At 36.2% G+C, this 13,175-nt stretch overlaps 1 protein-coding gene across 2 annotated transcripts in view; it reads left to right on the forward strand.

Moving 5' to 3' along the window:
• GOLPH3 (golgi phosphoprotein 3) overlaps positions 1–13,175 on the forward strand; it is a 52,916-nt gene that overhangs the window by 36,877 nt on the left and 2,864 nt on the right. For both annotated transcript variants that reach the window (XM_057709376.1, XM_057709377.1), the window contains one exon: positions 5,203–5,317. In XM_057709376.1, the coding sequence (XP_057565359.1) occupies positions 5,203–5,317 (115 nt within the window). The remainder of the gene's footprint in view (positions 1–5,202; positions 5,318–13,175) is intronic.

Here is a 13,175-nt window from a genome sequence, read left to right on the forward strand (position 1 = left end):
CCTTCTTCACTCTGTAGTCTTACATCTGGATGGCAGCCATTTTCAGTCCTTGTATTAGTTTCCTAAGGCTGCCTTAACAAATTACCGCAGACTTGGTGGCTTGAAATTACAGATGTTCTCTTTACAGTTCTGGAGGCCAGAATGTGCTGTGTTCTTCATTGAGGGCTTCTTGAAGAAGACTCTGTTCCTTGCCTCTTCTAGCTTCTGATGGCTTTGAGGCTTTCTTTGGCTTCTGGCTACGTCTCTGTCTTTTTTTACATCACCTTCTCTCCATGTGTCTCTCCTTTGTATGTCACTTAAAAGGACACTTTCATTGCATGTTGGGGCTCATCTGGAGAATCTAGGACAGTCTCATCGCCAGGTCTAACTTAATTTTATCTACAAAGAGTTATTGGGGATTAAATTCTGGGGTTAGGACATGAACACCTTTTGGGGGCCGTTGTTCAGTTTGCTACAGTTCTCACTTACTTGGGCGTTTACCTCCATATTTCTTTCTTTTTTTTCCCCCAAGAACTTTTGTTGAGATGTAATTGACATACAATAAACTGCATATATTTAAAGTGTATAATTTGATATTTTTTTCTTGTTAGTAATGTGTATATGGCAATCCCAATCTCCCATTTCACCCCACCCCAACCCCTACCCTCCTTTCCTCCCTTGGTATCCATATGTTTGTTCTCTACATCTGTATCTCTATTTCTGCCTTGCAAACCGGTTTATCTGTACCATTTTTCTAGATTCTGTCTATGTGTGTTAATATATGATATTTGTTTTTCTCTTTCTGACTTACTTCACTCTGTATGACAGTCTCTAGGTCCATCCATATCTCTACAAATGTCCCAATTTCGTTCCTTTTCATGGCTGACTCATCCATTGTATATATGTACCACATCTTTATCCATTCATCTGTTGATGGATGTTTAGGTTGCTTCCATGACCTGTCTTTTGTAAATAGTGCTGCAGTGAACATTGGGGTGCATGTGTCTTTTTGAAATATGGTGTTCTCTGGGTACATGCCCAGCAGTGGGATTGCTGGGTCATATGGCAGCTCTATTTTTAGTTTTTTTTTTTTTTTTTTTTTTGGCACACGGGCTTAGTTGCTCCGCGGCATGTGGGATCTTCCTGGAGCTGGGATCGAACCCGTGACCTCTGCATTGGCAGGCGGATTCTTAACCACTGCGCCACCTAGGAAGCCCTATTTTTAGTTTTTTAAGGAACCTCCATACTGTTCTCCATAGTGGCTGTATCAATTGACATTCCCACCAACAGTGTGAGAGGGTTCCCTTTTCTCTACACCCTTTCCAGCATTTATAATTTGTAGATTTTCTGATGATGCCTATTCTAACTGGTGTGAGGTGATACCTCATTGCTGTTTTGGTTTGCAATTCTCTAATAATTAGTGATGTTGAGCAGCTTTTCATGTGCCTCTTGGCCATCTGTATGTCTTCTTTGGAGAACGTTTGCCTCCATATTTCTAAATAAGCTTATACTGCCATGTCTTGATAAATTAATTTGAGATGCTCTTTACTTACATCTGTTTGTTTTTTAAATAGATAAGTGTTTGGTTTTTTTACATACCACCTTTTACCCCTACTTTTCAATCTTCCTAATAGAGTTATATCATAATTTTTGGCCACACAGTAATGATTGTTTTATATTGTTACAACTATATTAATACTATGTTAATACTGTTTTCTGCAGAGTTATATCCTATGATTTCCTTCCTTATATAGTTTTTTTGGGTTTTTTTTTTCTAGACTTAATCCCTTTTAAAAAGCTTTCTGTGTAGCTGTCCTTTTTTCTTACGTGCTCCATCAGAGAAAAATTAGCATTATTAATTTTCAGATGTTCAGATACGTCAGATAAATCCATTAAAATTTCTCTGTGCTCCAGTCTGGACTGGTTATGCTTTGGTTCTTCTGGGACTTCCTGTCATATTTTTACTGCTTTCAGCCCCCTGTTTTCTGGATCTAATATTTTCTTCCACCCGCATGAGAGGAAAATGTTTTGAGACTTTGCATGCCTGAAAATTTCTTTATCGTACCATATTTCTATTTGACAGCTTGGCTGGGAATAGAATGTTAGATTTTCCCACAGAATATTTAAGGCATTTCCCCATTGTCCTCTAGTGTACAGAGTTTTTGTTAAAGTATGATGCTGATGCCCTTCTGATTTTCATTCTTTGTATGATACCTGTTTTTTCTTATCTGTAAGCATTTAAGATCTGTTTATCTCTGGTGTTCTGAAATTGTATAATATGCCTTAATATGCGTCTTTTAAAATTCATTATGCTTGGACTTTTTCAGTCTAGAAATGCGTGTCTCTTGATTTTGGAAAGTTTTCTTACATTTCTTGTATCTTCACTCTTTTTTCTAGAACTATGTAAGTTGGAGTGGACCTCTTGGCTATTCTTTATTTTCTTTCTGATTTTTATATTATTTTTCTTTTTGGTTTGTTTCCTAGCTCTATTGATATATAATTGACATTTTCTTGGTCTCTCTTACCTTTTGACCCTCTGTTGAGTTTTTATTGTGGCTTTCAGGAACTTCCTTCCTTCCTTCCTTCCCTTCCTTCCTTCCTTCCTTCCTTCCTTCCTTCCTTCCTTCCATCCATCGTGGCTTATTTTTGTTTTATGGATGTAATATATATATATTTTTTAAATCCGTGAGGCTATTACAGCTCTTTTGAGAGTTTTCTCTGTGTTATCTGTTTCTTCAGTTTTATTTTCTCTTTATTCCAATCTCTTTCTTGTTGAAGACTTTCTTTCAAGTATCTTGTCATCCTTGGTTATTTGTTTATATTTAAGAATGAGGCTTATAAAAAGGAATGAAATTGAGTTATTTGTAGTGAGGTGGATGGACCTAGAATCTGTCATACAGAATGAAGTAAGTCAGAAAGAGGAAAACAAATACTGTATGCTAACTCATATATATGGAACCTAAAAAAATGGTACTGATGAATGAACCCAGTGATAGGGCAAGAATAAAGATGCAGTTGTAGAGAACGCACTTGAGGATACAGAAGGTGGGGGCGAAGGGGAAGCTGGGACAAAGTGAGAGAGTAGCATTGACATATATACACTGCCAAATGAAAAATTGATAGCTAGTGGGAAGCTGCTGCATAACACAGAGAGATCAACTCGATGATGGGTAGTGACTTAGAGAGGTGGGATTGGGAGGGTGGAAAGGAGTTGCAAGAGGGAGGGGATATGGGGATATATGTATAAATACAGTGGATTCCCTTTGTTGTACAGCAGAAACTAGCACAACAGTGTAAAGCAATTATACTCCAATAAAGATCTTAAAAAAATTTTAAAAAAAAATGAGGCTTGTCCTCCAAGGAAAAAAAAACTAAATATAAATTGTGTGGGCTGGAATATTTACTAGGGGGCCACACATTACTGAATGTTGTTAAGGAGTTGGAACTTGCTCAGAGTTATTGAAGAATTTTAAGCAGAACCTGCAGTGTCATGATAAGACTCATCTTTAGAAAGATCAGTGAGGAGTATGGATTGAAAAGGACTAAAATTAGTTCAGGGAAGCTAGTTAGGAAACTTAATCCAAAGAAAGGTAACCAGATTAGGTAGTTTAGAATAATTGCAAAAGTGATGGAGAAAAATGGTCCATCTGAGAGAGATTTTGGGGACAGAATTTCATAAGAAAAAGATCTAACTATGCCCAGCTTATTGTGACCCTGAGAACTGTCTCAAAGGGGGTGGGGGGTGGGCATGCAGTGCGCATTGATGCCAGATGACAGTGGATTTGGGGAGTAAGTGGGAAGTACGAAGTGGTGGCGTGACCACAGCATATAGACATACAACTTTTTCTCCCAAAGTTCTCCTTTATTTTTTCTTATTTTCTCTGATCCCCTACTAAAGGCATGGTCTAGAATAGTACTTTTCCATCAGACTCTCTGTAATGATGAAAATGTTGTATATCTGCACTGTCCAGGATGGTAGCCACTAGCCACATGTGTCTGTGAGCCAGACACTTGAAATGTGGCTAGTGCAAATTGAGACATGCTGTAAATAAAAACACACTGGATGTTTGAAGACTTACTATGGAAAAATAGGAATGGAAAATAATCTAAATTTAAAAATATTTATTACATGTCAATATTTTAGCTGTGGTGGTTTAAATCAAATATAATAAAATTAATTTCACCTGTTTCTTTTCATTTTTAAATATAACTGCTAAAAAATTTAAAAATAGATTTATGCCTTGTTTTTCTGGTTCTAACAATTCCATTGGGTCATGTTGTCTCAGAAATACTGTAGGTTTTTTTTTTTTTAACTTTTCATAAGATTGAGCAAAAAGGAAAGGACATATTGTCAAAGACAAGTTTGAGAAAAGACTCCCATTTTCCAAATAGTACTGTTAAATTTCATAACATTTTAATAGCTAACATAAAGTTATGTAACAAGTTCACTTTGATATTAGAGACTTTCAATTAGAAATTTGCTGTTTAGCCAAGAATGTTATTGAAGGCTATAAAGATCCAGTGCTTGGCTAAAGCAGCGTAGCATTTTCTTCTCTCATCCCCTGACTTTGGATTTTTCTACTCTTAAAGTAGATCCTATATCCATCTTAACTTAAAGTTTTGTAGTATTTAAAAATTTTAGGTAATCAAACCTATTGGTATTTTCAAGGTTTCTTCTGGTTGTCACAGTTCTGAGGGAATGTTTTTATCCCTCAATTATGTTTCCTGCTTAAATCCTCATCGTTCAGTGTGTGGTAAGTGTTGGGGAGCCAGGTCTTGCTTTTACCTCTGATTTGTTAGCCAGTTGTTTTAGTAATATGTACTGAAAAATATAATTTCTCCAGTGATGTGAAGTACCACCTTTATTACATATTGAATTCTTATATGTAGTTGAGTCTGTTTCTGTAACTAATAAATGTTTTAAAAATGAGTTTCTGGATTGAATAGCCCAAGGTTTAGCAGTAAAAGGAATTACAATCAGTATAAACTGTTCTACCATTTTTCTTTACTAATTATTGTACAGGAGCTATATTTTTGTTCATGACTGTGGCTAATCCGGTTAGGTTAAATATTGGATTTCCTTAGTATGGGATTAGTTTAAAATCTGAACTTTGATACTGCATATGAACACTTGAGGCTTTAAGCATAATGAAGTGTTTGCATAATTGTTTTTTATTTAAAGAGATCAAGTAGATCATGTGATTTTTGTTGATTGCATTTTAGGTGATTTGTAAGTCAGATGCTCCAACAGGGGACGTTCTTCTTGATGAAGCGCTAAAGCACGTTAAGGAGACTCAGCCTCCAGAAACGGTTCAGAACTGGATTGAATTACTTAGTGGTAAGCTTCTGTGTATAAACTAAAAACTGAATTCTCTGAAAGATTTTTGTAAAAGTTTAAAATCCTTTTCAAAGTAACTTAGACAAAGTAGCCAATAGCTTATTTAGTTAGGCAGTCTTGAAAGTTAATCAGTCACTAAATGGGGAAAATAGTGGTTTTTAAAATATCATCACCTTTAATAAGACTGAGCAGATGTGAATGAGATATAGTATACTTCCTTAGAGCTCCTGTCATTCTTTATCAAAATTACTTCATGCTACCTTATTCTGGATAGGCTAGGTTAAGCTGTGGTAACAAACAACCTTAGAACCTCAGAGGCTTAAAACAACAGCTTATTTCTCACTCATGCTGCAGACCAGTCGCAGGCCACTTTATTCACTTTGGCAGCCGGGCAGATGGAGCTGCCACCATCTGGAGCACTGTCAGTCACTAGTGTAAAGGGAAGAAGAGTGTCAGAGATCACCCAGGCTCAGAAGTGACACGTGGTTCAGGTTTCGTTGGTCAGAGCAAGTCACATGGACTCCCCTGACTTTAAGGAGACAGAAAGTGCAGCCATAGGAAGGAACACCTACTTGGTTGGTAGCATTAGTGACTACATTTATTTAAAAATTGTGTGTTTGTCTAATCTTCTAGACAGTGAACTCCTTGAGTATAGGACCTGAGTTACTTGCTCTTCCTCTCCACTGTTACATAAAACATAGCTTCTGCATACATTTATGGTCATTTCATTTCATGTTCAAATGTATTGCTGTTTAGAGTAACTGTTTTAAAAACATTTGGAGGTTGTCAGAGATTGGTAATTAACATGATGTCATTTCTCTCAGTTATAGAGTTTCCGAAGTAATAGTGGCATTATGAAGTTGTTCTTATATCAGTAAAAGATTGAGTATTGTGTATTTGTTTATTTAAAACCTGAATACACATATTCCAAACTTAGCTAATAGGACAATAAATGGGCACTTTACACTTAGGCAGGGTTCATCTTCCTTCTTATTGGTAGAGAACATAAACTTATTTATAAGACTGTCTAGATAATTTTGAAGTTTTTTGTTTTTTTTTTTTTACCACCCTCTTGCAGATCTGCTAATAAGTTTCTTTTTATTTCATTGAGTGAGAGAAACTTTAATGTGATCCCTTTTCCTTCTTTGTGCTTGTAATATTGGTGTCATCTTCAATTATAATTTTTTTGTAGGGAATCTTTTAAAATTGCCCATTTGGATGAAAGTGTGTTTGGTTAAAACTAGGTATTACTCAGCACATACCAAGACTATATGCCACAGTGCTCAGAACACTGTCAGACCTCTTGGTGTGAGTCTTCTAGCTATTCAGGGAACTGTGGCCAGCTGACAGACTCAGGGTATGAATGTTAACTCCATATGTTAAATATTAGCAAATATAATTTTTTTAGATAAAAATAGAAGTGCTGATAAATTCTAACTGACGAATCATTTCTACATTCTCTGGAGATCACTGGCCTAAGCAGTCTTTGTGTTGTGCTCATGTTGTGCTGCCATTGTTGTCCTACTACCATTTCCGGTGGTACAAATTAGATTGGTAATAAGGTTCTCAGCTGACCAAAAGGAGGTTTTCTCAAAGTTATAGTTAGCTTTTTGGCAGGTAAGTCAGAGTACTAAAGTTCTTTTTATGGAATATAGTGGGTCTTGCCTTAATGTCAGTGTTTTTATTTATTTATTTATTATTTTGGGGGGGGGGTACACCAAGTTCAGTCATCTGTTTTTATACACATATCCCCGTATTCCCTCCCTCCCTCAACCCCCCCCCCCCCACCCCCCCGGTCCCAGTCCTCTAAGGCATCATCCATCCTCGAGTTGAACTCCCTTTGTTATATAGCAACTTCCCACTGACTATCTATTTTACGGTTGGTAGTATATATATGTCTATGCTACTCCCTCACTTCGTCTCAGCTTCCCCTTCACCCCCCGCCCCCCCAAACCTCGAGTTCTCCAGTCCATTCTCTTCATCTGCATCCTTGTTCTTGTCTTGTCACTGAGTTCAGCAGTATCATTTTTAGATTCCGTATATATGAGTTAGCATACAATATTTGTCTTTCTCTTTCTGGCTTACTTCACTCTGTATGACAGACTCTAGGTCTATCCACCTCATTACATATAGCTCCATCTCATTCCTTTTTATAGCTGAGTAATATTCCATTGTATATGTATGCCACATCTTCTTTATCCATTCATTTGTTGATGGGCATTTAGATTGCTTCCATGTCCTGGCTATTGTAAATAGTGCTGCAATAAACATTATAGTACCTGTTTCTTTTGGGATTATGGTTTTCTCAGGGTATATGCCCAGGAGTGGGATTACTGGATCATATGGTAGTTCTATTTGTAGTTTTTTAAGGAACCTCCAAATTGTTTTCCATAGTGGCTGTACCAACTTACATTCCCACCAACAGTGCAGGAGAGTTCCCTTTTCTCCACACCCTCTCCAACATTTCTTGTTTCCAGATTTTGTGATGATGGCCATTCTGATTGGTGTGAGGTGATCCCTCATTGTGGCTTTGACTTGCATTTCTCTGATGGTGAGTGATGTTGAGCATCTTTTCATGTGTTTGTTGGCCATCTGTATGTCTTCTTTGGAGAAATGTCTATTTAGGTCTTCCGCCCATTTGTGGATTGGGTTATTTGCTTTTTTGGTATGAAGCTGCATGAGCTGCTTGTATATTTTGGAGGTTAATCCTTTGTCCGTTGTTTCGTAGGCAACTATTTTTTCCCATTCTGAGGGTTGCCTTCTAGTCTTGTTTATGGTTTCTTTCGCTGTGCAAAAGTTTTTAAGTTTCATGAGGTCCCATTTGTTTATTCTTGATTTTATTTCCATGATTCTAGGAGGTGGGTCCAAAAGGATCTTGCTTTGATATATGTCATAGAGTGTTCTGCCTATGTTTTCCTCTAGGAGTTTTATAGTGTCTGGCCTTACATGTAGGTCTTTAATCCATTTGGAGTTTATTTTTGTGTATGGTGTTAGGAAGTGTTCTAATTTCATTCTTTTACATGTAGCTGTCCAGTTTTCCCAACACCACTTATTGAAGAGGGCTGTCTTTTTTCCATTGTATATTCGTGCCTCCTTTGTCAAAGATAAGGTGCCCATATGTGCTTGGGTTTACCTCTGAGTTCTCTATTCTGTGCCACTGATCTTCCTTTCTGTTTTTGTGCCAGTACCATACTATCTTGATCACTATGGCCTTGTAGTATAGTTTGAAGTCAGGAAGCCTGATTCCACCAACTCCATTTTTCCTTCTCAAGATTGCTTGGGCTATTCGGGGTCTTTTGCATTTCCATACAAATTGTAAGATTTCTTGCTCTAGTTCTGTGAAAAATGCCATTGGTAATTTGATCAGGATTGCATTGAATCTGTAAATTGCTTTGGGTAGTACAGTCATTTTCACTATGTTGATTCTTCCAGTCCAGGAACATGGTATGTCCTTCCATCTGTTTGTGTCGTCTTTGATTTCTTTCATCAATGTCTTAAAGTTTTCTGCATACAGATCTTTTGCCTCCTTAGGCAGGTTTATTCCTAGGTATTTTACTCTTTTTGTTGCAATGGTGAATGGGAGATTTTCCTTAATTTCTCTTCAAAGTCAATGTTTTTGATATCCACTTTAGTGCCACTTAGCACTGTGGAGGTGTTTTCAGATGCTCAGTCCATCAATAATCTCTCTCTCTCTCTCTCTTTTTAGTGAATTTATTTTATTTTTGGCTGTGTTGGGTCTTTGTTGCTGCGTGCAGGCTTTCTCTGGTTATGGTGAGCAGAGGCTACTCTTTGTTGCGGTGTGCAGGCTTCTCATTGTGGTGGCTTCTCTTGTTGTGGAGCTCGGGCCCTAGGCTCATGGGCTCCAGTAGTTGTGGTGCACGGGCTTAGTTGCTCCACAGCATGTGGGATCCTCTCAGCCCAGGGCTCCAACCTGTGTCCCCTGCATTGGCCACCAGGGAAGCTCCTGGGATTTGGTTTAATAATACATCTTAGACCACTGGATTTCCTTTGTCACGTGTGCATGGTACACAGGGAGTATGGTTTACGAAGAGTTGAATCTTACCATTTAAAGTGGTTGTATATTTCTTAAACTTTACCTGTTATGTCTCATTTTATGCATGTAGCTTATCCAGTACTCGGTGTATATGATAACTGAAAGTGGTTTTCAACTTAAGCTGCTGTGTACTGTTCTCACCTGATTGAGTGAAAGGAGGGCAGAAGTCTGTAAACCTTTCTCAAAAGTATTAAATATAATTAAGATTTTGTGAAACTGTCCATTTGAGTTAGGAGTTTGTATAAACCAAGAAGCTAATACTTAGAAAGTGGTTTTTAAATTTTTGTAAACAACATCCTGTGAAGTTTAGAATGGCCATAAATGCCAAAATATCACCTGTAGCACTTTGGTTGCATGTTCTTGATGTATAATAGGAATGACCTGTAATTTCAGCATAAAAGGAAGGAATCTGGAGTGGGACAAGGAGAAAAAAGCACATTTCTTTTAAATTAAGAAAATATCTACTTCCTACCTCGTTAAAGTACTGATAGTGCTTGCTGAGTTTTAATAAAAAATTGTATCCAATCTAGCACCATTTTAACCATTTTTAAGTGTTCAGGTCTGTGGGTCAGCATATTGATTTAAAATTTTTTAGCTGCTTCAAGATAATGAGTGGTCTCAAATACCAGTTATTGTAGCAGTACTGACATAGGTACTAATGAAACTTAAAAAGACGTGCTTCCACACTAAAAGAATCTTAGAATTCATTTGGGGAACAGTTGTATATTTCTAATAACAGATTGATAACAGATTAGCGTTTAACAGTATGGTTCTCCAAAAGTACAGTATCTCGGAGAAAAGAAACTCTTGGGAGCTTTAGTAGTTGGAGGAAGTAGAACTTGGATTGGGCCTTTGAAAGATAAGAATGAGACAGAAAGAAGGAAGTGTTCCTCTTCAGAGGGGTTAGAGGGGCTGTAAAATCGGTGGACCTCTCCTTATACAACTAAGCCTGTACTTGTTACTAGGTTTTCAGAACTATATATTGTACTGTATTGTTGAGGGATACCTGCATAGATGGTGAGATTGTACGTAAAGAGAAGAAGAATGATTAACGTGAGTTGGTCTGGTGGTTACCTATGAGGCAGAGAACACACAAGCATCTAAGGTCCTGATGAAGCTTTCTTCTTTACCTGGGGTGGGAGGATGGATACCCAGGGGTTCATCTTATTATTATGTACAGTGTACATGTATACATGTTAAAACTACTGATATTTAAACATTACTTATATATCTTGTTAATTTAAAAAATTAAGAAATATATATATTTGAAGCAAAGACTAAAAAATTTAAAGACTGCTTTTTTTTTTTTTTTTTACTTTTTTAAGAGTAGAGCTTCTTTGCTAAGTCATAAGGCATGTAATTGATCAGTTTGATCACAAGGTGTCACTAGATTGCCAAATTTATGAACAAAGCTGCTTTTTTTGTAACATGTCAAGGAAGATGGAAGTTTTTTGTAGTGAAATTATTTAGGTGCCTGTCAGTATGTCATTTTCACTGAAGTAATTGTTGGGCAGTGGGATATAAATAACCTTTGAAGAACTTTTTTTCTCTGTATACTTCTCACAGTTTCCTTTATAAAAAAGTGAACTATAAATAAATTGTATACATTTAAAATTTGCTTGTATAACTTATGAAGTCTTTTCACATAGTGAATAATTTAGGATGAATGACAATATGGGTCACAATAACATCTTTTAATCTAGAATTTTGAACATTAATCATCCATCAGAGGTTTGTTATGGTGTATTTAAAAGATATTCAACATTCTGCTTAAGTTGAAGCAGCTAAATCTTTAGTAGATAGTATAGGTTAAACCTTAATTGTATCTTCTCTTTACTTAACCAACTCCCCTCCTCCCATCCCAGTTTATACTGTTGTCTTAAGTATGCTAATCTCAGGGGTAACTTTATTCTTTGGAATTAGCTTAATATGGTTCTTTCAAAAGGCAGACTTATAAATCAACTAAAATTTAAAAAATTAAAAAGCAAAAGGCCCAATAGGAAAAAAAAAGGCAGAAATGTCAGGATGCCAAGACACTTAGACCACTCAGTTATTTTATTGTGCCTTTTTTGGAGTGCTCAAAATATTATTAAACAATATTTACATATTACCAATACTGGTTCAGCTTTTCGCTTACAGGATTTCTTCATTTTTAAAAAATATCTGAGGCAATCTGAATAACATTTTTGTTGAAATGAGCACAGAAGATTTGCCCTTTCCCAGGGAATCACATCAAAAGATAATGATGTCTGAGTCCTTTTTTTATTACTTCCTCTGAGGCAGAAATGATTGCCCATAAGAAGGTCCAGTCATAAATGGAACACTTTATTTGAAGGTGGGTCTGTGTTCAGGTTTTCTTGTTTTAGTAGCAACACTAAGCTAAGCTAGCATATTTTGGATCTGAGAAATTTGTCACAGGAACTTTATAAGCATTTCTTATTCTGTTGGTTGCAATATAGAAGATTTAATTGTGGATAAGGTGTGGATAAACCTTAGCATGACTTCAGTACAATAGAGAGTAAGTTATAAACTGCTAATACCATTTATTTCCAATGAGAGAAAAAAGTCCTTGTATAGCAGCATCAGAGGGATTTTTGCCTTTTTTTTTTTTTAAAGGTCTGTAAAGAGAACTTTACCTATGAGTTTCTCAGAATAATCTTAAAATCCGCCCTCCTCCTCCACCCCAGTTATTTGAGAATAGATGGCCAAGATGTTTTCTGAGACATAGAATACCTTCCTAATTGATTAATGAGTTGCCAGGGAATAGTAATTATTTGATAACTGATAAATTATTATTATAAGTATAGTTAATTAATTAATCTTGAATTTGAACTATATTTTTTATGGGCTTTTACATAAATTTGGCTATTGATTAGTTTGTGTTTATTAGTTTAAATTTCCAGATGTCATTTAAGAATGTCAGAAAACACAGCCTAGACAGTTTTAGCCTAGTGCTTTAGGCTGCCTACCACGTGCCAATGACATTAGAAAACAGAAGACAAAACCCAAACTGGTGAAGGGTACAGCAGGCAGGCATTTACTGGGGAGATAGTGGGTTGGTACAAAAATGAAAGTCATAACTAACCTTTGAAAAGATATATGCCCTTAACATCAAACTCAAGTAAAATTCTTATTCCTCTGGGCACTTGGTTCGTATTTTTGTTATGGCCCTATTTACGTCTTATTCTAGCCTGTAAGTACAGTTAGTTGTTATATTGTGAATCTATTTCCTTCACTTGATTTAAAATTTCTGGTTAGAAATATGTCTTGCTAATATTTGCATTCTCAGTACCTAATATGATTTTTTAGACCATTATAAATAGGACAAACTCTTTCTGCCAAAGTGCTTGATTCTGCACATGGATAAATAATAATACATAACATTCATTGAGAGCTTACCATGTACCAGGCTCTATTCTAAGAACTTGATATGTCTTTAACTTACTTAATCCTCATAATAACACTTAAGATCTGGAAAGAGTTGGTTTTGTCGCTTTACAGATGAGGAAACAGAGGAATAGAGAGATAAGAAGCCTTGCCCAGGGTTGCACAGCTAGGAAATGACCAGATTGGAATCCAAATCCAAACAGTCTGGCTCCAGTGTTTGCTCTTATATATAACACATTATGCTATAGAGCTTCATTCATGATTTCTTTTTTGTTGTTGTTTTTTGTTTTTCTTAATGATTTCTCAGTATTAAATGTAGGTGTAGGCTAATTTAACACCAGAAATTGAAAATAAGTAGAATTTCACTTATTACTGAGTTATATTTTTCTTTTATACTATTGAGTTTTAAAATCTGAT

This window comes from Hippopotamus amphibius, chromosome 15 (assembly GCF_030028045.1).
Source record: "Hippopotamus amphibius kiboko isolate mHipAmp2 chromosome 15, mHipAmp2.hap2, whole genome shotgun sequence".
Lineage (NCBI taxonomy): Eukaryota > Metazoa > Chordata > Mammalia > Artiodactyla > Hippopotamidae > Hippopotamus > Hippopotamus amphibius.